General features: G+C 42.2%; 1 protein-coding gene and 1 long non-coding RNA gene across 6 annotated transcripts in view; one reads left to right on the plus strand and one right to left on the minus strand.

Moving 5' to 3' along the window:
* LOC427010 (zinc finger RNA-binding protein-like) overlaps positions 1–26,230 on the minus strand; it is a 108,622-nt gene that overhangs the window by 31,563 nt on the left and 50,829 nt on the right. For 2 of the 3 annotated variants that reach the window (XM_015300457.4, XM_040655250.2), the window contains exons 3-6: positions 6,304–6,586; positions 3,831–3,975; positions 2,890–3,108; positions 1,389–1,633 (exon numbers count right to left, since the gene is read on the minus strand). In XM_015300457.4, the coding sequence (XP_015155943.1) occupies positions 1,389–1,633; positions 2,890–3,108; positions 3,831–3,975; positions 6,304–6,586 (892 nt within the window). Of the gene's footprint in view, positions 1–1,388; positions 1,634–2,889; positions 3,109–3,830; positions 3,976–6,303; positions 6,587–11,988; positions 12,083–26,230 lie in introns of all 3 variants that reach the window. The other variant, XM_003640563.6, reaches the window with a different exon arrangement.
* Positions 152–12,267, plus strand: LOC107055446. 3 transcript variants are annotated; one of them, XR_003072115.3, is made up of 4 exons: positions 152–569; positions 2,523–2,630; positions 7,178–7,307; positions 8,197–12,267. It is a non-coding gene; the product is annotated as an uncharacterized LOC107055446 (long non-coding RNA). The 3 variants fall into 3 exon arrangements; XR_006932318.1 differs by having other exon boundaries at positions 152–265; positions 517–569; positions 2,523–7,307; XR_006932319.1 differs by having other exon boundaries at positions 152–265; positions 517–569; positions 7,178–12,267.

Consider the following 26,230-nt stretch of genomic DNA (forward strand, 5'->3'; position numbering starts at 1 on the left):
CTGTGATTTTTGTTCTCGGTATTCCACATCAGAACATCATGTAAAACAGTGGAAGATAAAGAGTTAATGTTTTGGTTTTGTGGACTGCCTTTTTTGGGCATTTTGGGTACTGGGAGGGGAGGAGCAGCATTCCCCAGAGGACTTGGCGCGCAGAGGAAAAAAGGTGGAGCTCCTGGTAGGATAGCAGTGGCTCTCCCTCTCGCTGATTCACTGTCTCTCGGTTTGCCGTGGAGAAAAGCATGTGCTTCTCCTGTAGTCTACTAGCGTAAGACCTCGTATTTGGACACTGTTCTCTCTCTTTTTTTTTTTTTTTTAAGACCCATCTGCTACCTCCCTACCCTTCCCCCTCTCCCGGAGCTCACGGCCTGCAAGCGCCTTGCCTCATTAGCCACGGGCTGGGGGCGGGGGCCTGCCGCGCCGCAAAAGGTGGGGTAGTTGTTTATTTTGGTGTTTTTTTTTGTTCCCCCTCCCCCTCTTTTGTCTCCTTCTGGGCTTGTGCCCCCGTCACGGACAAAGATCTAGAAATAACTCCATGATACGTCTCCTCCACCAGAATTCCATTTTCAGAGGTAATACAATCTGAGTTTTCCTCCTCTACCTCCTCGCTTCTTCAATCAAGTACTATTCAAAAGATATTGCTATTGAAAACTTGATATAATCACAAAACTGCATTTCAGTTGCAGTTTCCTGCATTGCACTGAGTTAGTCTTGATTTGGAATTTTCCTCGGTCTGTATGATGACTGTGCTTAAGTGTATTCTAACTAAAAAAATTGATTCAAAAGAAAAAGAAGGTAGCACATAAAGCTGTGCTGAAAATGAAATGTAGTAGAGATTTGCTCTTATACCAACATTGGCAAGCTTGAGAGCAGACAGTGGGAAATAATGATAGATTTACTTAAAGAACTGTTTATCCTAATGATAGATTTACGTAAATAACTGTTTATCCTAACACACACAAAAAAGTACATGAATTGATATCTACTTTTTACACACTTGTACCCACTGTGAAACTAAACTGGGATGATGGAATACAAGGAGAAATAAATTTTCAGGCTTACCATAAACAAAATTGGTATACTTCAGTAGTTTTGAAAACAAGTATTTTCTAAGAAGTTTGCTATGCTAAAACAGCAAATCAAATTCAAAGTTTAGAGTACTTCTGGAGTCTAAAGTACAGTTGAAGTTTTTCTGTACAAGCTAATTGAATGTACCTTTTCAACTTCTCAGTAAATCAATAATAGCACACACTTTCATTTAATTATTCCTTTAGTAAAATTATAGAATTGGGTCCTTAAAAATTAACGAATATTCTTAAAGGGGTCAGTTTTTTTTTAGCTATAGAAATTATGACTAAAATGTATTACAGAATATTACATAATACAGGTACCTGTGGTCCAGCACAGCTGATCTTACAAACATCGCAATAGTGGATCTGGGGTGGTTTGGGAGGTTGTTTTGGTTTCAGTTGCTTATTTTGGAATGGTGCCTTTTTAGTAAAGGTGGTCCCTGTCCAAGCGGCTGTTGCAGCAGCAGCAGCAGCAGCTGCCACTGCCTGTTTCTGTTGCTGCTGCTGCTGGTAATAGGATGATGCAGCTGAATACACTGCGGCTTCATAGCCAGAATAAGAAGTACCTCAAAGATAAAAACAAATATTACATCACCGCACATCAAGTATCAATTACATAACACACTAATTGCAAGCATGCTGCATAATAGAGATGGAGTGGCAGAGCAGGAAATAAACAATTTATTGATATCTCGTTATGCAGTCTGCTTTTCTTGATGCTTCATAGTACACAAATACATAGCCTACCACTTTTATCAGGAATATATTTGATTTTAGGCACGTCTTTGCAGATGCACAGTTATGTTGTTGGATATATCAAAGGATCCCTAAAGAATATGTGAAAATTATTGATTCGTCTGGTAAGATATTCAACAAGAATACAATGTTTATCAAAGGTCAGTTGAAGTAAACAGTCTTTTAAAACCAGACTTACTGTTCAATATTCAAAATGAAGAAGGTGACAGAGATTATGCAGAGAAGGGGAAAAAAAAAAGAATGCAAAAAACAGAACTGCTAGTGCTATTATATTCTACTTCAGTGATTTAAATTGTTTTAGTGCAAAGCTGCTTGCCTACTGAAACCTTTGCAGCATATCTTAGGTATGCGCTCCTTGATTTCTAGTATCAAAATTGAATTAAACAAGGAAACTGGGCTTTAATTCCTTCGAGCCAGTTTTCCCATAAACTTTCTACATCTACTGGTTCAACCTTTTTAATCCTCTGAACAGGTTCTGTTTCAAAGAAGTCCCTTTAAAATCCATTTTTAAACAGAAACAAACAAAACAAGTTCAGTGTAGCTATAATATACCAGCTGATCACCATCTAGCCATAAATCTAAAGTTGAAGGAAAGGTTTTGTTGTTTCTTTTTTTTAGCATCCGTTCTTCTCCCATTTTGGGTTAACGCAACCCAAGCTTACAAGCTTTATATTGGATTGCTCTTCCCTTTCTCTACAGTTGCTGTTCGATGGCATCATGCTCCCTTCCAATTTCTCTCAATTATATTTGTGTGGATGTATCCCCTCATCTTTTTTATTTCCTCATCTTTTCTCTCCAAACCTTATGGTAAGTCACAAAACACTGTGCACATAGCCATGTCAATACCTTGTATATTTTCATGTAACAAAATAGGCATATTTAAGCATCAAACTTCTTTTAAAGATAAATCATTATACTGGCAAAATATTTTGATGTAGCTAGTTGATACTTTTCGGTAGACTATGATGTAACAGAAAACAAAATGCTAAAATTTTGAGTATTTAAATAATTTAATCTTCCATAACAATTGCAAAGATCCCAGCAGTATAATATGCAAAATTCTTACCAGAGTAAGTAACCCCTGTTGTACTGTATGTTGCACTTTGAGTATAGGATGGAACAACAGTAGCTGCAGCTGCTACTGGCTGCACAGTAGAAGATACTGGATATATAGAAAAAGTAGTTGTTGCTGGACTTGGGGTTGCAGGTTTTATAGCCGTCACTTGTCGTGTTTGCTGGGCTTGGGTATATTGAGTTGCCCCTTGGCTATATCCTGCTTTTGGAGCTAAATAGGAAAGAAAATATAAGTGTACAAACATAGATAGGCTTTAGTTGATTTAATAAATGCAAGCCCTATTAAGTAATGCTAACAATACCTAATGATATTCTGGGGAATAAATGTAATAAATGGAGGTGGTTTTTTGGTTGGTTCCTTTTGTTGTTTGGGGGTTTTTGTTTTTTTGTTTGTTTGTTTTGGTTTGCTTGTTTACTTGGTTGTATTTTTGTTTGTTTTTTACTCAGTTGTAGTTATGCATCACGATGTCTCAGGTCACATTAGTACATTTAAACTTGTATTGTCATATTAACATAAAAAAAATATTTTATGCTTTGTAGCAGTCATAATACCAATGATTAAAGAACTACATACATTAAGTAATTACAGAACTGCAAAAACAAAATCTAACCAAATTATCATCTGAACTTGCCATTGACTATTTGTACCTAATTTGGCAAACTTTCTAGGCAAATCAGCAAAAAGTTTGCCTAGAAATATGTTTTGATTATATTTAATAATATTCCAAAACTCAAAGATAGTTACTTTCAGCAGTGTCCCAACAACATTCAAGTTCTAGATGCAGCATATTGTTCTACACATTGACAGGGATTAAATGAGAAAGCTAAGAAAAAAAATCTGGGTGATGTCATATATTCAAAGACATATTTTTTTAAGGTATTGAAGTAGTACTCACAACGTATAATGTCAGGAGTTTGGAGCATGCAACCCACCTGTCTGGTAGTATGATTCAGCTACTGAAGGTTGAGGCTGGGCAGCAGCAGCCACAGCTGCAGCAGTTGCTGTCGGCTGTTGATAGTATTGTTTGCTGTCATAAGCTACAGCTGGGGCAGTAGATCGAACATAAGAATAGGAATCCTATAAATTAAAAAAGGAAAAAAAACCAGTGAATTTCTCCTTAAAATATGTTTCTGGAGTAATAAAGATAATTAGCAGAGTCAAAAAAAAATCAACAATATATTTCCTTCTAGTCTGCACTAAAAGATAAAAAAAAAAAAAAGCAAGATTTACTTACAGAGACAATGTATGCACATATATACATTAAAGAAATTAAATTTGTTTACAAATGCTACAGGCCTAAAGACAAACCTGATTAAGATTTTCAGACTTAATCTAAAATTTATCTCATGCTTTTAAATCACTCTCCCTTTCAAATTAATTTTGTAACTGAAAAGCAACTACTTTTGTTAATTTTTCATAGTGACTATATTAAATTCCAATAAAATACGAAGGAAAAAACAATATACATCTCCATAAAGTGTGAATTTCTACAAACCACAATAAAGTCACAAGTTTACAAACATCACCCTATATTGGCCTTAAAAATCCCATAATATTTTTTTTTTTGGCTATATTTGCTAGAGTATGGAAGTTATACTTTTAAAGCCTTCTTCATTTTTTGAAATATCAACTATTCCATTAGGGAGCCACAACTAGTCTAGAAGGGCAAGATGAGTAGCCCATTCAACACATCCAGAACTCAAAAGATGGCTAGTAAGCTTAGAAAAAGGAGAGCCTGGAAACCACTATATGCATGTATATATATTTTCCCATCCTTATCATATTTATGGTAAAGTATGAGTAGCTGACGAACTGATGGGTAACAGCATGAGCTACATATGAACTACACATAAAATTTATTTTTATTTCCAATAAATACAACAATAGAATTTCCACCCAACCTGCATAAAAGTGGAATTATTTTTCTTTAATTTAAGGGATACTCTTTACTGTCTGAATACATCCAATAACTGACTAGTTATTAGTTACCTTGTAACTATGAGTATATGTGCAACTGGAAGAACTCCTATGTTAAAATTCATTACCATATGTAACAAATTTTAAAATCTGTACAAAAGAACTGATAACGTACAGCAACGATACAGTCCAAACAAAAATACTAATTAGAATCTATATAATGCCTTGATAATTTTATGACTAATATGTTAAAGAAAGATGTACTATTTCAACATTCTCTGTCTCACTAGTAAATGCAAATTTTAAATATGAGCCATGCCAAAAAAATTAGGTAACTTATGTGTATAAACACACTAGCCTAGAGATATCTACTGAAGACTTGGACTAACAAATGCTAATGTAGAAAAAAAGATGATAAAAATACAAATAAAGTTCACATTTCCAACTCAAAATTACCCAGTCATGTAAAACTTCTCTTTCTGCATATAAATTGTCTGATTTAAAGCAATGGGCTAGAGTTACTGATGTGCATATATGCTTGCGTTACGTGAATCCAGGTAAATAGGAAAAACTGCAGCTTTTCACTCTCTTCAAAAATCTGAACAGGAGTAAACACATTACCAAGTCCCCAGATAACTTCTACAAACTGATATCTTCCAGTTGCAAAATTAATGCAGCACTCTGATTTATACTGCAAGTTTCTTTATTTTTGAACTGAGAAGGAATACAGTTCACTAACAGACTGCTTCATACTACATTTAAGCCAGTGCAAGAATGGGAATTTGTCCGAGGTACCAACACGTCTCTCTTCGCAGCCTTGCAATGATCCCACCTTGCATTGGCATCACAATTATGCAGAAGCAAGGAATTTTAACTTAGCCTCTTAATCTTATAGAAAGCCACTCCTTTTTTGATTTGTTAGTTTTCTGTGGAATTTTTCCTGAATTGACTCATCCAAACACTGGCAACTGCTGGATTCAATGCAAGTGTCAACAGAAGTCATGGCAAGATGAAAATAGAGAAACAGCTCTCTTTTGTGGCAATCTGTAGCCACATAAAGTTAGGCACCCAGGAATCTAATAAGGGAACTATTTCTATCTCTCATTTAATTTTTTAGTGAAACATTTTATTCAATCAGTTCCATGACACAGTTTACCACATGCTACTTGAAAAACTAGATCAGTCAAGGCAGTACTATTGTTTTCAGCAGCAGTTCACAAAATCACTTGGAGGTAAACATCAGTTCATTGCTTATTGTGTGAAAGTCTAAATCTTAGATCCTGCAGTAGCACCGCAGATAATCCTCTATATGGGTCATAATACTAGTTACTTCACACCATCAGTTTTAGCTACTGAGTAATTTGAACACAGTTTTTCATAGAAGGAAAAAATATAAATACCATTACATTCTCTCACCCAAACAGGCCTCTTTCTTTTAACACACAGTTTAAAAACCATAAAACAATAGTAATTCTTTTTTAAACACACCTGGTAATTCTGCGTAGTGACAGGAGGTGGTGGTGGTGGTGCTTCTTGTTGCCTCTGTGTATAACCATAATCTGTAGCTGCGTGCGCTGTAGGATAGCCTCCATATGCAGCAGCTGTTGCAGCAGCTGCAACAGCCACTGGAGCAGGCCTGGCTACTGCAACTGTAGCTGCTGCTGGAGCATAGGCTGCAGTAACTGTGTGTGCAGCAACTGGTGCCTGGTGGACAGTGTAGCTAGCAACCGTAGTTGGATGGGAATAGGCTACACCCGAAGCTGGCTGCTGGCTATATGGGAAAAAGACAGCAAGTAACTAATTAGATTAGTTCAACATACTAAGCTAATGCCTCCACATTTCAAAATCTCAGATTTGATTAATACTTATCTGTTCTACTAATAAACCAGTAATAGATATCTACCTACACATACACTCCAATGGCTTCTATTACCTCTCTTACACTCCCATTAAAAAAACTATATTATTTTGAAGTTTCTGTGGAAACTGAAATATCAAGTGAGAGATTGTGGGAATACAAGAAAGACTGTTCAGAGCAGAAGCTGCAGAGCAAGATAAATGGCATGGGAAAGCAACGCTGAGAACCAAGGACATCTCCAGAAGAGATAAAAACAAAGTCAAGTAAGCTGAGTGATGGCTGTGTGATGATGACCCTTATTGGAGGAAGGGCGCGTGGCTAGGAATGACTCGTAACTGATTGGATAAGTGGCTGCATGCCCAGTTAAGGAGTGTTTGTGGAATGTTTTGTTGACATGTAAAGGTAGGTGGAAAAGTTACAAGAGAAAACTTGTGAATGTATATAAGGGATGTTAGAACCTGCAGCAAACAGTTTGAATTGTTCACATCTGAATCCATGCCTCAGATGCTGCAAATGGCTCCCACTGTGTGGTGCAAATCAAGCTGAGGCTGTGAGCTTGGTCCAGCAGCACTGCCTGACTGAACTACAGAGAGATTGTTTTGCGCGCGCCCATCAACATTCTGCGGGATAGAAGGTGAGCAGTCAGGAACTATGGGGAGTTAACTAATAAAGGAGCAACAAATGAATCTTGAAGTATTACAGATAGTTTTAAAGTTTCAGAATCGACCTGTATCTACCTCTGCATTAGCTACTTTTCTTGATTGGATATGCACAAATATCCTCAAGTTTCTGATAACTGGGTTTTCTTTTGATGGGGCGGTTTGGAACAAAATTGGCACAGAACTCTGGGAGACTACAGATAAAACGGCTGCTAAACTTTTACCTGTTTGGCACCAAATATTGGAAGTGCTCAAACAAATCTAACAAGAAAGGTCAAATTCTTCCGACCGTTCCTCATCGCCCTCCTCCTCACCTCCACCGCTGCCCCTTGGTGCAGGAAGCAGCTCCTGCCCGGACCTGATCTGCAACTCCAACCCCACCCCCGACCAGGGAGAAGAAAAATCACAGGCCCTGGAGAGAGCCGTCACCTCTGCTGCAAGGCATCTGCAGCCCCATGGCCGCAGCCCGCTCTGCAGCGTCCCTGCCTCACAGCCACCCTCCAGCCCCTCAATGTTACTCGCTGTGATGCTGCTCGCTTTACAAACTGCTATGGCTGACTATACTGGACAAATCTCCACTCATCCCCCCAAACATCAGTTACTGCATAATTTATCTGTCCCTTACTATGAATGTTTTACTTTCACATGTTCCAATACCTAATGCTGTTACTGTAGTTACAGAGGGCTCTGGCAAGACACATAGAACAGTGGTTATCTGGTGTATGACAGCTTTACAGTGGCGATCAGATGTGCATACTGTTGATAGGTCAACTCAAGTCGTAGAACTTGCTGCAGTAGCTCGAGCTTTTCAAATTTTTGCAGAACAAAAGCTTAATATAATAACCGACTCTTTGTATGTTACAGGTATCATTCAGCAGATTGAAGGATCTTTTCTTAAGGAAGTTAACAACCCTGCCTTGTTTGCACAGCTCAGGCGTAGTTTGGATTATGTCTCACACCGTACTCTTCCTTCCTTATTTTATTATGCATATTCTAGCACACACTACGTTGCCTGGTCCAATAACTGAGGGCAACCACAAGGCTGATCAAGCCACAGTTGCTTTTGCTACCCCTCAATTATTTCAGCAAGTGTGACTCTCCCATCAATTTTTCCATCAGAATAGGAGAGCCTTACAAAAACAATTCCAACTGACAGTGGATCAAGCCCATAACATTATTGTAACATTCCCAGACTGCCAGGCAATTGCCCCTTTGCCTCAAATAGGGACAAATCCCCATGGCACAGCACCTCTTCAATTCTGCCAAACAGATGTCACTCATGTTGATGAATTTGGCTGTCTAAAATATGTGCATATAACAATAGATATTTATTTTTCTTACATGTTTGCCACAGTGCATACAAGCGAATGCAGTCACAACGCCTGTAAACATTGGTTATCTGCTTATGCTGCTATGGGGATCCCACATACTATAAAAGCAGATAATGGACCTGTGTATACTTCTAAGGCCACTCAAATTTTCCTCCAAGAATGGGGGGTGTAGTGGAATTCCAGGGTCACAGCCTGAACCAATGGGTGGGCTCTGTGAGTGTGTGAGTGCGGCAGCGCGGCGGTACGAACGGGGGAGGGACACATTCCTCAGCTCGGCTCTGCCTGCGCGCTGCTACCGGGAGGGGTGAGTCGATTCTTTTTGATATCTTTCCCTCGTGTGCCTATTTCTTAAATAAAGGCTTTGTCATTACCTTCATTTGCTCTACAGGGGGGTTAGACATGTTACAGGCATTCCTTCTTCTCCCACTGGACAAGCTATCATTGAATGTGCTCATCAAACGTTGAAATGTACTCTTAATAAACAAAAAAAGGGAGAATACAGGAGACACACCACAAGAAAGATTATGTAAGGCTTTGCTTGTGCTAAATTTTTTTGAATCACGAGCATACAGATGCAACTCGAATAGATGGTCATTTTGGGGCCTCCCCAATGCTCAAGGAGTGGCCAATAGTTAATGTTCAGAATATGGCCACAGGACATTGGGAAGGTCCCTTACCATTGATAACTTGGGGTCATGGATATGCTTGTATTTCCACAGGGACTGGCCCTAGGTGTGTTCCAGCGTGATACATTTGGCCTCATCTCAAGGCAGAAAATAGCATCCAGCCCTCATAATGACTGGGATTGTGTGCTTCTTACTTACTGATATTGTTTTGCAATTTGTTGTATTGTAGATAACTTGTGGGTGCCATAGTGAGTGGCCAAAAATGGCTGGATACCGCACTGGATGGTATCACAATAACACTGGTAATGGTATGACATAGTGGGTGATTTTCCTGTGTTACTGATGCAGCCTCAAGAATAAGAATTATTGGGCACTATCTAGTTTGCTGAGTGCTTCTTCCTCTATTTTAATAGCGGATCAGATGTGAATTGTACAGGACCACGTTACCGGTGCTGGAATCTATGGGAATAGTTCCTTTAGTCTAATTTCACCACTCCATTATCAGTAACTCTTGATTATTATGCTATTAGCCTATAAGTTAGCCTTTTCTTAATATGCGGAGACAAAAGCTAGAAAGGAATCCCAGGTAAAGGGATAACCCTGTGTCATGGTTTTATGATTTTTGGTTATCGGTATTCCACATCATAACATCATGTAGTGCACTGGGAGTTAAAGTATTAATGCTCCAGTTCTGGGCACCTGTCCGGAAGAGAAGAAGAACTACATACCCCAGGGAGCTTTGCGGTCAGAGAGGAGATATAACATCTGGCAAAGTCACATGATGTCACTTCTTCCCTCGGCTCTCATCCCAACCACACAAATCATCTCAGCACTACTGTAAGGCCTACAGCTTTTCAGATACGCTCTCATTATATTTTATTTATTAGCTTCAATTCTAATTATATTGTATTATAGTGTGTTATCTTGCATTCCGATACCGTATTTAGTAAATTAGTTTGTTTCTCCTCAGATCGTTGCCTCTGTTTTTAATTATTTTGGGGTCTCGTTTCCCTTTTCCGGAGGCGCAGATTTTGTGAAATCCCTCCTCCCTGCTAGTCATGGAACCAGGCCGAACCAGCCCGTAAACCATCGACATTCTTGGTGGAGAACGCGGGCAAAAGCTGCTTTTTAGCTTTCTAGAATGAATCTCTCTCTCTGCTCGCGGAGAGCTTCGTTGGCTTCATTAGGAAAGTTTATCTCTCTTTCACAAGTGCTCACTGAAAACATGACCTTGAAAGTCCAGGTGGACTGCCAGTATTCTGGGATATTTGTAAACTTTGAGCACTACTATCTTACTTCTGTAAAGAGAAAAAAAAATATTCCTCTTTCTCTTGTACACCTGTTTGCAGAGGGAGCTGCTAATTTTACGGAACTTGTGATTTGTAAGCAGGCTCCCCATCTCTCCCTTGAATCCTTTATGCATTTTCGGAACGCTCATCCGATCACGTTGTTAATCTCCCTGAATGTACTGCTCGTCATTTCACTCAGTATTTGCATTTATCATATTTTGAAGAAGCCTTCCCCAGAACCAGAGAATACTGAGTGAAAGGGAGTGTGGAGAGGCTTGGGAGGGACTTTAGAGAGATAGACATCTTCAGTGTCATGGAATTTTACTCCTGAACCACCTGAAAGACCCTGAGAGCCTAAACAGATATTTGAGACAGGAATGTTGCGGTTCAGGCAGATCTGAGGAGGCACAAATGATTTGGGGCCTGGCTAATGCTTATCGGGCCTTATTCAATACTATCCCAGAGAGAGAGAGTTTCTGAAATTGAGAGCGTCTCTGTACTGAAAGAGAGTGTCTCAGAGCCGAAAGGGAGAATCTCCAGGTCCAGAAACAGTCTCCAATCTGAGACAGAGAATCTACTAGTTGAGAGAAAAGCCCTCCAATCCAAGCGGGAGTCCCTCCGATCCGAGAGAGATGCCCTCCAAACTGAGGGAGACTCCCTGCAATCCAAACTCGACAGTCTACAATCTCAATAAGACACCCTCCGGTCTGAGCGAGACACCTGCCAATCTGAACGAGACACCCTCCATTCCGAGAGGGACATCCTCAAGTCTGAACGGGATGTACTCAAAACTGAGAGAGATGCCTTCCAGCATGCAAAATTAAGTCTCCGGATTGAACTAAACAGAATTCAGTCTCATCAAGTCATACTTGAATCTGAACTAGATACCCTCATAACTGAACGACAGACTCCAAGCTGAGCTGGAGAATGAGAGTTTTGGAACTGACCAACATGATCAACCACAGGAGGCACAATTGATGTCAGTTGCCCCTGTAAGAGGACAGAAAACGAAACGAATCTTGACTCACTTAAAGCATTAGAAAAAGGAGGAGGAGGAGAAAGTAGAGGAAGCAGACACTGTAGGAGAAGAGCAGGAAAGAGGTCCAGAGGAGTGGCTTCAAGATCCAGCGGAACCACACATGAGTCCAGGGGAGAGACCCCCAATAAGATTGCGGTCACCAATGCCCAGGAGGACAACAAGAAGTCCTGAAAGAGTAGGAGATAAGCAAGATGTTACCATTACTGATTGATCTCTGAAGATGAATTAAGGATTGATCTCTGAAGATGAATTAAGTTTGAGGTCTGAGAAAAGACTTTTCATGCCACCCAAATGAGCCTATTGTCACCTGGTTACTTAGATGTTAAAACAATGGGGCCAACAGTGTGTGGCTAGATAGTAGAGAAGCTCACCATCTGGGTGGCATTGCTAGGGACTCAGCCACTGACGGAGGTATTAGTACATGCCAGAACCAGGCCTTCACCCTCTGGAAGCAGATGCTGCTACCTGTAAAAGAAAGATACCCCTTCAAAGACAAGCTGATACCTGAGAAACGGAAATGGATTGATATGGAAAAAGGCATCCGTTATTTGAGAGAATACGCTGTGGTGGAAATGTTACATAGCCCCACTTTCATTCCTGTTGTAGTAGGCGTCTTGCGGGGCTACGGGATGTACGGGACAGGCCTCTCCCTAAGCATAGAGAGACAGTGCTATCGTGCTGACCTTGATGCAGAGAAAACAGGAGAAGAAGAAGGATGAGAAAAGAATGTGGAAATGGCCAAATAAGGCACAATATTATCTGGTGTGAACCAATCAGAGTGGGACATGACAGCACGGTTTTGTAGGTAAAAATGTATATAAGCTGTGTTTAGTAGTGAATAGACGCCATTTTGCTGCTCATCATATTGGTGTGTGTCTGCAGTCATTTGGCCCTGATCAGGCTATTGGTCAGTGAGCACAGAGGCCTAACACAGGTGGCTAACATCATTGTTGCAGAAAGCAACACATTCCTGACGAGTCACTTTCATTCCTGACGAGCCAGACCAAGAGCATGATCCTGAGAGAGTCAGGTGTACACCAAATATGTGGCATATATTCACAAAGACTGCACCAGAAAGGTATGTCAGTACATTTGCAGCAATGTATGGCAGAGGGGAGAGAAGACCCCTTATAAACGATCTGATTAATAAACTTAGACTTTGAGTTACATTTAACCCCTCTACGAGCTTGTGTTTCAGCCATTTCAAAGGTAACTGAAAAACTGGACAGAATGGAGAGCAATAAGAAGATATAATAGATGAACTGTCTACCGTGCTTAATGCTGATGGATCCATGGTTGTATCAGATACATCCGACAGGGACCAGGATTCCCAAAACAGCCTACTGAAGGGGATGATCAAATTGGTTTTCTCCCAGCCCGCATCATCTAATGTCTCAGCTATCAAAAGAAGACGTCCTTCTGCTCATACAAGTGACAACAGTAAGACTATGTCACATATTGCCTTGTGATGTTACCTACGTGACCATGGAGAAGATATGAAAAAGTGACATAAAAAACCCACTCCTGCACTTCAAGCAGATGTAAAAGAATGATGACAGATCAACCACCAAGGTGAACTTCTCCAAAAAGGTGATTGCTCCAGTTGCTATAAAACAAAGCAAAAGCCGTAAGATGGACAGAGATAACAAAGAGAGGGGCCCTGCCCCCAGCCAGGGGGAGGAAAGGGATAATAGAGTGTATTGGACTGTGTGGATTAGATGTCCTGGCACATCAGAACCACAGAAATAGAAGGCCCTGGTGGACACTGGTGCACAGTGCACTCTGAAGCCCTCGAGTCACGAAGAGAAAGAATCAATTTATGTTCATGCGGTGATTGGGAGTTCCCAAGAGTTGACTGTGTTGGAGACAAAAATAAGCCTCACTGGGAAAGAGTGGCAAAAACAACCTATTGTGACTGGCTCAGGGGCTCCCTGTATACTTGGTACTGATTACCTCAGAAGGGGATATTTTAAAGATCCCAAGGGGTATCGATGGGCCTTTGGAATAGATGCTGTAGACACAGAAGATGTTAAGCAGCTGTCTGTTTTGCCTGGCCTGTCAGAAGATCCATCTGTTGTGGAATTGCTACAAGTGAAAAAGCAACAGGTACCAATTGCCACAAAAGCGGTGCACAGACGGCAGTACTGCACCAACAGGGATTCCTTGCTCCCCATTCCTAAGTTGAGTGATCAACTGGAGAGTCAGGGAGTGATCAGCAAAACTCACTCATGTTTTTGTAATCCCACATGGCCAGTGCGTAAAACCAGTGGAGAATGGAGGCTGACGGTAGATTACCGTGGCCTGAATGAACTTACACCCCCACTGAGTACTGCTGTGGCGGACATGTTAGAACTGCAATATGAATTGGAGTCAAAAGCAGCCAAGTGGTATGCCACCACTGACATTGCTAATGCCTTCTTATCCACTCCTTTGGCCACAGAATGTAGGCCACAGTTTGCTTTCACCTGGAGGAGCGTTCAGTATACCTGGAACAGTTTGCCCCAGGGGTGGAAACAAAGCCCAACCATTTGTCATGGGTTGATCCAAGCTGCACTGGAACAGTGAAGAGTGAGAACAGGACCCTGCAGTTATAGAGAAGGGCCTCACAGCAAGAAAAGGGAAAGTAGCTTCACAGAGTAGCAATAAGGGGCAAATAGAGATAGTTTATGTAGAGAGTGTTAGAAAACAAGTGATTCCAAGCACTTTCACAGACACTACGTCTGGAATAACAAGGAGGATGAAGGCCATAAAGATAAGGACTGAAGAGCAGCTCGAAAACATTTGGCAGGGAGGTGATTAGATGCCTACAGGGCAAGCTGAAATCGGTTCGGGGGATGCCCCCCCTTCAGGGTCAGAAGTTTGCAGCGAGGAAGACTATGAGCCTTCGCAAGGAAGACTATGAGCCTTCATCATCACGTCCTACTACGCACACGCAAGGGGGGGAGGGACTGCATGCTAATGGGCTCGCAGGAATGTAATGAATATGTATCCGAATTCTTGTCAACTATTGATTATGTATTAGTTCGACCTATATCTATAGCACAATTTCTCCTGACGGTGTGCAAGTTAGGTGGAGCAATCCCCTTTGCACCAGGACGTACGCACGTCACCAATAAACACATGCCTGCTCTATATCCTTACTGGCTATAGGGTCTGATTTCCGCACGTCAACAGGGCGGTGCTCCTGAGCACTTACAGTACATTGATGACATTATTGTGTGGGGCAACACAGCAAGGGAAGTTTTTGAGAAAGGAGAGCAAATAATCCAGATCCTTCTGTGAACTGGTTTTGCTATTAAGCGAAGCAAAGTGAAAGGACCTGCCCAGGAGATTCAGTTCCGTGGTGTAAAGTAGCAAGATGGGCGTCGTCACATCCTGACGGATGTGATCAACAAAATCACTGCCATGTCTCTGCCCACTAATAAGAAAGAGACACAGTCTTTTCTGGGTGTAGTGGGCTTTTGGAGAATGCATGTTCCAAACTACAGCCTTATTGTAAGGCCCCCTTATCAGGTGACGCGGAAGAAGTATAATTTTGTGTGGGGTCCTGAACAGCAGCAGGCTTTTGAGCAGATTAAGCAGGAGATAGCCCGCACCGTGGCCCTGGGGCCAGTACGGACGGGACAGGATGTAACGAACATCCTCTATACTGCTGCTGGAGAGAGAAAGGTCCCACTTGGAGTTTGTGGCAGAGAGCCTAAGGAGAGACCTGAGGCCGACCCCTGGGATTCTGGAGTCAAGCATACAGGGGGTCTGAAGAGTGCTACACTCCAACTGAAAAGGAGATCTTAGCTGGGTATGAGGGGGTTCAGGCTGCTTCCAAAGTAATCGGCACTGAAACGCAGCTCCTTTTGGCACCACGACTGCCCGTGTTGAACTGGATGTTCAAAGGAAAGGTTCCCTCCACCCATCATGCTACTGATGCCATTTGGAGCAAGTGGATTGCGCTGATTACGTAACGAGCTCAGATGGGGAACCTCAGTCGTCCAGGAATCCTAGAGGTGATCATGGACTGGCCTGAAAGCAAAAAGTTTGGAATGTCACCAGGAGAAGTGCTATTGCATGCTAAAGAAGCCCCACCATACAATGAACTACCAGAAAATGAAATGAAATATGCCCTGTTCACAGATGGATCGTGTTGTATTGTGGGGAAGCATCGCAGATGGAAAGCCGCTGTGTGGAGTCCCACATGACAAGTTGCAGAGGCCATGTTCCTTCTCTCTCCTTTTTGGCAGTTTGCCATCGCTCTAATGTCAGTAAGTAATAATGCACTAGCTTAGGGAATTTCTGCTTCCTGCTTACAGGATTATCTAAAATGGATGCCTGTGTGTGTGTGTGTCTATGTTGAATAAAACTCGTAACCCTCCATGCTGCTCTGAGTGCCTAGTTTGCTTGCCTCTGCTCCTGAGACATCTTGTCTCTCTGTCATGTATGATTTGAATTTTGACGCTTACATCCCAGACGGAATAGCTAATTTTACAAACAACATGCTGTTCAAACCAGTTTCCAGGTTTTCTTTTCAGTTTGTTACACATTTTTCAAATGCCGAGCTAGTGGTCATGCTCATGTGCATATTATCAATCTCCCTGAATGTACTCCTCTCCATTCGTGTTATGTGGAGGAAGTGTCCTCCAAAACCAGAGAATGACTGGCAGGGAATATGGAGAAGTTTAGAAAAGATCTTAGAAGCATTGGGACCCCTGGTGTAATGGGATTTCACTCCTGAACACCTGTGGGATCCTGATAAACTAAGCAAGTATTTAAGTCAGGGATGGTGAGTCATAGATAGATCTAAGGAGGTACAACTTATTTGTGGCTTGGCTGGCTTGTGCTTACCACGCTCTATATAATACTATTCTGGAGAGAGACAGTTTCCGAGCTGAGGTTCGAGCTAAAGGGGGAAATCTCCAAGTCAAATCTGATCAGTCACCAGAGACACCAGTATCAATGTCAGTTGCCCCTGTGGAAGGACAGAAATGGAAACAGGTGTCCTCGCGTCTAGAATGGAAAAAAGAAAAAGAAGCAGAGGAGGAGGTAGAGGAAGATCTAGGCTATTAAAGGCAAACGCTTTCCTGCTCAAGCAAGAAACAATAGTAAGACTACATTGCGTATTGCCTTGTGGCATTACCTATGTGATGGAGAAGACATGAGGAAGTGGAATAACCAAGCTAATCCTGTACTAAGAGCACGGGTGAGAGAATTAGAAAACAGATCAACCACCAGTGTAGTTGCTCCAGTTACCACAGGTAATGAAGAGAGGGGCCCTGCCCTTAGTCGGGGGTGGGGGGGGGAAGGGATAACAAGAGTTTATTGCACAGTGTGAATCCGATGGCCTGGCACATCAGAGCCACAGAAATGGAAAGCCCTGGTGGAAACTGGTGCACGGTGCAACCTAATGCCCTCGAGTCATGAAGGGACAGAATCAATCCATATTTCTGGAGTGACTGGGAGTTCTCAAGAATTGACTGTGTTGGAGACTGAAATAAGCCTCACTGGTAAAGACTGCCAAAACCACCCTATTGTGACTGGCCCAGGGGCTCCATGCATACTTGGTATCGATTACTTCAGAACGGGGCCTTTGGAATAGTTGCTGCAGATACAGACAACATTAACCAGCTGTCTGTTTTGCCTGGCCTGTCCGACGATCGTGTCGTATTGTGGGGAAGCATCACAGATGGAAAGCTGCTGTGTGGAGCCCCACACGACAAGTTGCAGAGGCCACTGAAGGAAAAGGAGAATCAAGCCAATTTGCAGAGGTAAAGGCTGTCCAACTGGCCTTAGATGTTGCTGTACGGGAGAGGTGGCCAGTGCTTTATCTTTACACTGATTCATGGATGGTGGCGAATGCCTTATGGGGGTGATTACAGCAATGGGAGCAAAACAACTGGCAAAGAAGAGGTAAAACTATTTGTGCTGCTGAACTGTGGAAAGACATTGCTGCCCGAACAAAGAATTTGATTGTAAAGGTGTGGCATGTAGATGCTCATGTGCCCAAGAATCGGGCTACTGAAGAACAACAAAACAACCATCAGGTAGATCGAGCTGTCAAAATTGATGTGGCTTAAATAGACTTGGACTGGCAGAACAAGGGTGAATTATTTTTCTATGTTTCTATGTTTCTAGCTCAGTGTGCCCATGAAACCTCCGGCCATCAAGGAAGAGATGCAACATATAAATGGTCTAGAGACCGAGGGGTGGACTTAACTATGGACACTTTGGCACAGGTTATTCATGACTGTGACACATGCACCACAATTAAACAAACCAAGGGGATGAAACCTCTCTGGGAGGAAGGGTGATGGCAAAAGTATAAATATAGAGAGGCGTGGCCGATTGACTATATCACCTTGCCACAAACTCGCAATGGTAAGCATTATGTGCTTACCATGGTGGAGGCAACCACTGGATGGCTTGAAACATATGCAGTATCCCATGCTACTGCCAGAAACACCATATTGGGTCTTGAGAAACAAGTCCTGTGGCGACATGGCACCCCGGAAAAAATTGAGTAAGATAACGGGACTCATTTCAAAAATTCTCTTGTAAATACTTGGGCCAAAGATCATGGTATTGAGTGGATTTATCATATCCCCTATCACGCACCAGCTTCTGGTAAAATTGAACGATACAATGGGTTGTTAAAAACCATGCTGAAAGCAATGGTTGACGGAATATTTAAGCACTGGGAGAAGCATTTGGCAGAAGCCACCTGGTTTGTCAACACTAGAGGATCTATCAATCGTGATGATCTTACCCAATCCCGCTCCCTACATACATAAAGTCCCTGTAGTACATCTAAAGAGCATGTTGGGAAAAGCAGTTTGGGTCTTTCCAGCTTCTGGAAAGGGCAAACCTCTCTGTGGAACTCTTTTTGCCCAGGGACCTGGGTCCACTTGGTGGGTGATGCAGAAAGATGGGGATGTTCAGTGTGTACCACAAGGGAATTTGAAGTTGGGGGAGTGCAGTCAGTAATTCCGTGTATATATATGTATATAGGTGTGTGTGTAATGCATTTTAATTATTGTTTGTATGTATATATATATATATATAAAGCATGATGTAGTGATGTAGAGTAAGGGGTGGAATGTCATGGTTTTGTAACTTTGCTATTGGTATCCCACATCATAACATCATGTAAAGCACAGGTAATTAAAGAGTTAATATTCCAGTTCCATAGACTGACAACTTTCCTGATTCCTGCTTCTCAAAAAAGAACTACATATCCCAGGGGACCTCACAGTCAAAGAGGAAGATACGTCACAGAAGTCACGGCACCTCGCTCTTGGATGGGAGCTCGCTCTCTCTCTCTCACTGCCTGGCAGAGGGTATGGGTGTGCTTCCAAGCCATGCACCTTCATTCAAGTAGGCTTTTCAGTTTCGGAAACTCTCTCTTATTTTATTTTATTTATTAGCCTCAATTTCAATTAGATTGCATTATACTGTGTTATCTTGCATTCCATTATCATAGTTAGAAAAATTTAGTTTTCCTCCTTAGATTGTTGCCGCTGTTCTGTCTTTGAGCCTAGCTCCCATCACCCTACCCTTTCCCTTTTTCCCTTTCCATTTTTGGAAGTCAGGGGGCCCATGGGCCTACTGCCCCCCTGTAACAGGCATAGATTGATCTATATAACTCCATTACACTATCAAATCCAAAAGTACCCTGAAGGAAACTAATATTTGTGGCTATAATTGCAAATATTTTGTTTCGTAGAGAGAGCTGACCTCGGTAGTTTATTTATTTTTGTTTGGCAAGCATGTGTTCTACTTGGGCTTTGTATCGTGCACTGGCCATCTGGATGCAATGTGCAAATGGAAAAAAAACACTGCAGACCCTGAGAAGAATAAAAACAGGAGAGAGTCTGTGATGGGTGAGAGAGGAAACATGCACTTCGAAGCAGGGGACACCCTGCTTGCACTACCTGTCAAATCCACTGCTTTCATGTTCCTTCTCTCTTCTTTTTGGCAGTTTGCCATCTCTCGGGGGTCAGTAAGTAATAACGCACTGGCTTAGGGAATTTCTGCTTCCTGCTTACGGGATTCTCTAAAATGGATGCCTGTGTGTGTGTGTGTGTGCATCTGTGTATGTTGAACAAAACTTGTAACCTTTCATGCTGCTCTGAGTGCATAATTTGCTTGCCTCTGCTCCTGAGACATCCTGTCTCTTAAATCCAAGTGTACCCTGAAACAGTACCGCTCAAGCTTTAGCCACACTCACTAAGTTAGGATGCTGGCTGGCTAAGAAAAACAATGCCACTAGTGATGCTCTAGCAGGCTTGCCCACTTATATTGATTCTATCCTACATGCAACTTTACAAAATCATATGGCCATTGTTTTTCTATTATTAACCCAAGGGCATGGTTGTGAGGATTTTAAAAGCATGTGTTGTATGAATCTTAGTGATCATTCAAAATCAATATATCAGAGTATATAAAGTTGAAGATTCTCTCTAATGAGTTACTGGCACACACAGAATGGGACCCTCTGGGATTCTTTTCCAGGTTGCAGGAACTTGGGCCATTGGCTAAACGTGTTTGTTCTTAATGGATTTAATATCATTTCTTGCCATTATGCTATGTTTGCCTTGTCTCTTTTCTTACGTTCAGAGTGTTGCCAAGTGAAGCCTTGATCAAGTCTTGATAACCTAAATGCATCTGGTAATACTGTTACAAAGTGTTATATGAAATGCAGGAGAAGGTTCTAAATCAGGCGGTTGGGATGCTGTGCCCAAGGCATGGTTATGTTAATTATGATTAGTGTTATTATTTTGTAGTATGTTAATAGTTTGCTAATAAACAAAAAAGGGGGAAATGTGGGAATACAAGAAAGACTACTCAGAGCAGAAGCTGCAGAGCAAGATAAGCAGCATGAGAAAGCAACGCTGAGAACTAAGGACACCTCCAGAAGAGGGAAAAAAAAAAAAAAAGTCAGGTAAGCTTCGTGACAGCTGTGTGATTATGACCCTGGTTGGAGGAAGAGCATGTGGCTAGGAATGACTCATGACTCTGATTAGATGAGCGCCTGCACGCATGGTTAAGGAGTGTTTGTGGAATGTACTGTTGACATGTAAAGGTGGGTGGAAAAGTTAAAAGAGAAAACTTGTCAATGTATATAAGGGATGTTTGAACCTGCAATAAATGATTTGGATTATTCACATCTGACACCATGCCCCAGATGATTCAGGTGATGACTGTCCTTTTAGAGAGGGTTTGTATGTTGATTTTGTGTATTTTTTTTTCCTGAAGATCTTTTCAACAGAAAACTTTGATACAGTATAATCATGGAATCATTTAAGGTTGGAAAATACATCTAAATTCACCTAATCCAACCATCCACCTACCACCAGTATTGCCCACTAAACTATGTCCCTAAGTACTATATCTACCTTTTTCTTTAACATCTCCAGGGATGGTGACTCCACCACTTCCCTGGGCAACCTGTTCCAATGCCTAACCACTCATTTTGAGAAATTCTTCCTAATATCCAACCTGAATCTCCCCTGGTGCAACTTGAGGACATTCCCTCTTGTCTTACTGCTAGTTACTTGGGAGAAGAGGCTGACCCCCAGCTTACTACAACCTCCTTTCAAGGAGTTGTAGAAAGCTATAAGATCTTCCCTGAGCCTTCTCTTCTCCAGACTGAATGATCCTAGTTATCTCAACTGCTTCTCATAAAGACTACTTGGCCACCTGGGCACACTGCTGGCTCATGTTCAACAGAGCATCAATCAACACCCCTAGATCCTTTTCCTCCATGTATGGGAACTGTTGAATCACAGCCTGAACCTCTGATTGACCACCTGAGGCAAGCACTGAGTCATCCACAGGAGCACAGGTGAAGGCAATTCACCTGTGTGACCGGAAGGGGTGGAGCCAGGCTCCACCTCTCCTAGACCCCATTTAAGGGCTGACTGCCACTGAGGAAGGATCTCTTTCTGGATATTTGTTCTTGTGGAGTTTCTCACAAGTCTACAACATCAGTGGGTGCTTTCATTTATTTATGATTATCTTTTCCAACGTGATAATCTTACTAAGCCTCACTTCTGTGTATATTTATTGATCATCCAATACTTTACAACATCTGTATTCTTATCAACCTTACACTCAGCAAGTCAGCAGGCCAAATATATACTAAAAACATAGTGTCTTTCCTATGGAATCTTTATAAATGGGTCAGGGGGGAAAATGTTACCCCCCTAGATAAAATGATTCTAGGGCAGATCCCAGGATTTCTGGGATCCCTGCGTGTCATGGGGAATATTTCCCCATTCCGCATGGCGGAATATTTTCAAGGTCTGGATAAAGACATACTAATTACAAAAGAATGGCAGTTAGCTGCTTCTACAGTGTCATAGCCACTGCTGAATGCCCTAAACCAAGCTGAAATAAGAGACAATACTTTAGAAAGTGAAAACCAGCTATTGAAAAACTGCTCTGAGAAATTAGAACAGGAACTTAGTATATTAACGGGAAAAAAAAAAACAACTCTGCATCTCCCAATAGGCCAGGTCCATAATATCTCAATAGATGATGACCACATCTGAAACAACGGACCTGGTTGAGCAAGGAAATAAAAATTCTAAATCAGATTTGGTGGTTCCACTTGCAACAGATTCCTTAGAACTCTGTTCTATTATAACCCAAAAACCCAAGGAAATGCATGATAGACCAGCAGGGGTGCCCCCTGATCAATGGCCCCCTGTCCAAACACACTTACGTGCAACAGCTAAGCCATACACACCAACAGAATTAATGGACATGGTACAACGATTCTGGCAGAAGCCAAAGGAAAGTGTACCAACCTGGTTACTAAGACTATGGGATTCAGGGGCAGAAAGTGTCATGGGCAATGGGCTGGAAATATCTCAACTGGCCACCATGACAGTGCACGCTGCCCTTAGGCAAAGATTATATGCAGGCATCCAACATACTAATGAAAATCATTCTGTAATTGATTGGCTAATGGCAGCATGCCATATGGTATGGCTAAACAAATCAGATATACCATTAAATACAGGATTGTGGTCCTCCATGGAGAACCTTCAAAATTACATTCGTGAACTAGGCATAAGAGAAGCGATATATGAGGACTCATTTGAAAGTCCAGATATGGTAAGATTTTTGTCCGGTATGAGAGACTTGATCTTACAACAGGCCCCTTCCCATCTATATGGGACCCTAGTTTCTATATTAAACCCCCTGGTGGCCTCAGAGTCTGTGGTCCAGCAGGCTGCCCAATTAGTGGCTGACTTGGGGGAGACAGAGCACCTGCAGACCAGGCACAGTATTCAAGCAATAGAGGAAGCAGAGGTCCTTCCAGTAATTAAAACTAAGAAGCTGGTTTTACAGAATCCTCTATTGGGGCTCATAAGGCTCTCGCGAAAGCAGATGTTTAACGATCTTATCCAGGCTGGGGTTCAATTCGCAAAAATTGATCACCAGCACAATCATGTCTTCCTTCAGTTTTGGAGACAGCTGAAGGATAATCAGAAATTTCAAAGTTACCCCCCAAAAAAAACCAAGGGCAAGAGTTATAGACACAGTACTAACAACAACATAGAACCTAGAGGATTTCATAGTCCCTAACAGAAAAAAGAAGCCACCAGAAACAAAGGATTTAACCATAGCACAGTTCATGGTGTGACAAGGGATGTTAGTCCCCTAGTGTCTCCAGAAGGGACCGGAGGCCCTATGTGGAATTGATCATTTTCTGATCCTGAAAGAATATCCAGAGAATTATGGCACTAGTTGATACAGGGGCAGAAACATCAATAATCTATGGAGATCTAACTAAATTTGATGGCGATAGAGTGATGATTGGAGGTTTTGGGGGACAGACCATTCCAGTCACCCAGACCTGGTTGAAGTTGGGGGTCTCCCATCCCAGGATTATAATGTATCTATTGCCCCAGTCCAAGAATACATCCTGGGCATAGATATTTTGTGGGGTCTCCAGACAACTGTGGGAGAGTTCAGACTCTGACAGATATATTAGTGTCCGGATGGTGCAGGCAATATTGAGAGGCCATGCGAAGCATGAACCTATTTGCCTGCGAAAGCCGTGCTGGATTACTAGTGTGAGGCAATACAGACTACAGGGGTGGCAAGATGAAATATCAAGACCCCTGCACAGGAATTAGAGAAGGTAGATATTATAAGACCTGCATATAGCCTGTATAACTCCCTCATATGGCCAGTGCAGAAGTTGGATGGAACATGGAGAAAGACAGTGGACTATAGAGAGTTAAGTAAGGTCACACCACCTATTCATGCGGCTGTACCCAGTATTGCCTCCCTAATAGACACATTGAGTAGGGAGATAAACCTACCATTGTGTCCTAGATTTAACAAATGTGTTCTTCAGTATTCCAATTGCTGAAGAACTGCAAGATTGGTTTGCATTTACATGGGGAGGCAGGCAGTGGACCTTTCAGGTCCTACCACAGGGGTACGTGCATTCACCAACATATTGTCATAATCTCGTGGCACGTGACCTGGCTAATTGGAAAAAACCTGGTAATGTTAACTTGTATATTATATTGATGATCTCCTGTTGACATCTAACTCAGTGGAGGCAGTAGGACAAGAAACAGATTGATTGACTTATCTGCAGGAAAGAATATGGGCTATAAAGCCTCAGAAGGTGCAAGGTCCAGGCCTGTCTGTAAAGTTCCAGGAGATAGTTTGGTCAGGAAAGCCCAAAGTACTACCCCATACTGTAATAAATAAGATTCAGGCATTCCCAGTCCCTACAACACCAAAGCAGCTGCAGGAGCTTTTACATATATTGGGGGTACTGGTGCTCCTTAATACCTCATTTAGCACAGCTACTGAGACCACTGTACAGACTTATGAAAAAGGGGCAGCAACAGAACTAGGTAAAGAACAAAACAAGATACTTTCTGTAGGAGAAACAGGTATACAGATTGTAAGGTAAATAGATAAAGAACCAGATAAATTAACATGCTACAAAAAAAAAAAAAAAAAAAAAAACAAAAAAACTTACCCATGTCCTAAGCTCACTAAAGAGCTCCAAAAGGAATGATCACTAGAGAGAGATCTTTCCTTGTTGGGAGTCAGTCCTTAAATGGGGTCTAGGAGGGGTGGAGCCTGGCTCCACCTGTTCCAGTCACTCAGGTGAAATTGCGTTCACCTGTGCCCCTGCGACTGACTCAGCGCTCGCCTCAGGTGGTCACAATCAGAGGTTCAGGCCGTGATTCAACAGTTCCTATACACTTTCCAACAGGCAAACTGGCAGTTAAACAAGCCCAGGCATTGGGTATATTCAATCCCCCCCTCCCAGCCGAATTGGACGTTCATGTCACTCAGGATGGCTTTGGCTGGGGCCTGTGGTTCTGTCTGGACCCCCATTGGATTCTGGTTTCAGGTCTGGCACGGAGCAGAAGAAAGATATAGTATGACTGGAAAACAGTTATTGGCTGCCTACTCCGCGTTACAGGTGGTAGAGCCGATAACTCAAATGGCTGAAATCATAGTTAAGACCACCTTGCTGATTCAGGGGTGGGTAAAAGATCTGACCCACCTTCCTAAGATGAGGGTGGCCCAAGCACAAACGGTGAGTGACACAATGGGTCACTTATCTCAGCCAGAGGAGTAGTCTGTCTTCACCATCATTAAAAGAGGAACTCCAGAAGATCCTAGGCCCAGTGATGTATCATAGTGATGCACCAAATGAAACATTGGTCACTCCACCAGAGAAGAGTCCCTTTCAGGAGGGGAAATATCCTATCCCTGAAGATGCCTGGTACACAGATGGGTCCAGCAAGGGCAACCCAAGCAAGTGGAGAGCAGTAGCATACCATCCCTCCACCGAGACAATCTGGTTTAATGAGGGGGATGGTCATAGCAGCCAATGGGCAGAACTGTGAGCTGTGTGGATGGTTATAACCAAGGAACCCGGTGATGGTATCCTGAATATCTGCACAGATAGTTTGGCTGTGTACTGGGGGTTCACTCTTTGGATTGCACAGTGGGCCACCCAGGAATGGACTATCCATGGCTGATCAATCTGGGGCAAAGTTATGTGGTTGGACACATGGAATACAGTTAAACACAGGACAGTACATGTCTACCATGTTTCTGGTCACCAACCCTTACAATCACCGAGGAATGATGAAGTCGACACGCTGGCCCAAGTCAGCTGTGGGAGCACAGGTGAAGGCAATTCACCTGTGTGACCGGAAGGGGTGGAGCCAGGCTCCACCTCTCCTAGACCCCCCATTTAAGGGCTGACTGCCACTAAGGAAGGATCTCTTTCTGGATATTTGTTTTTGTGGAGTTTCTCGTAAGCCTGCAACACTAGTGAGCACTTTCATTTATTTATGATTATCTTTTCCAATGTGATAATCTTATTAAGCCTCATTTCTGTGTATATTTATTGATCATCCAATACTTTACAACATCTGTATTCTTGTTGACCTTAAACTCCATTGTGCAGCTTTCTGACCATTTTGTTTCAAGCCTGCAGCATTACATGGGGTTGTGACCACAGTGTGGGATTTGATACTTGGTTTTCCTGAACTTCATCCCATTGGCCTCAGAGCGTTGATCCAACCTGTTAAAATCCATCTATAGGACTTTACTATCCTCAGGCAG

Source organism: Gallus gallus, chromosome W (assembly GCF_016699485.2).
Source record: "Gallus gallus isolate bGalGal1 chromosome W, bGalGal1.mat.broiler.GRCg7b, whole genome shotgun sequence".
NCBI lineage: Eukaryota > Metazoa > Chordata > Aves > Galliformes > Phasianidae > Gallus > Gallus gallus.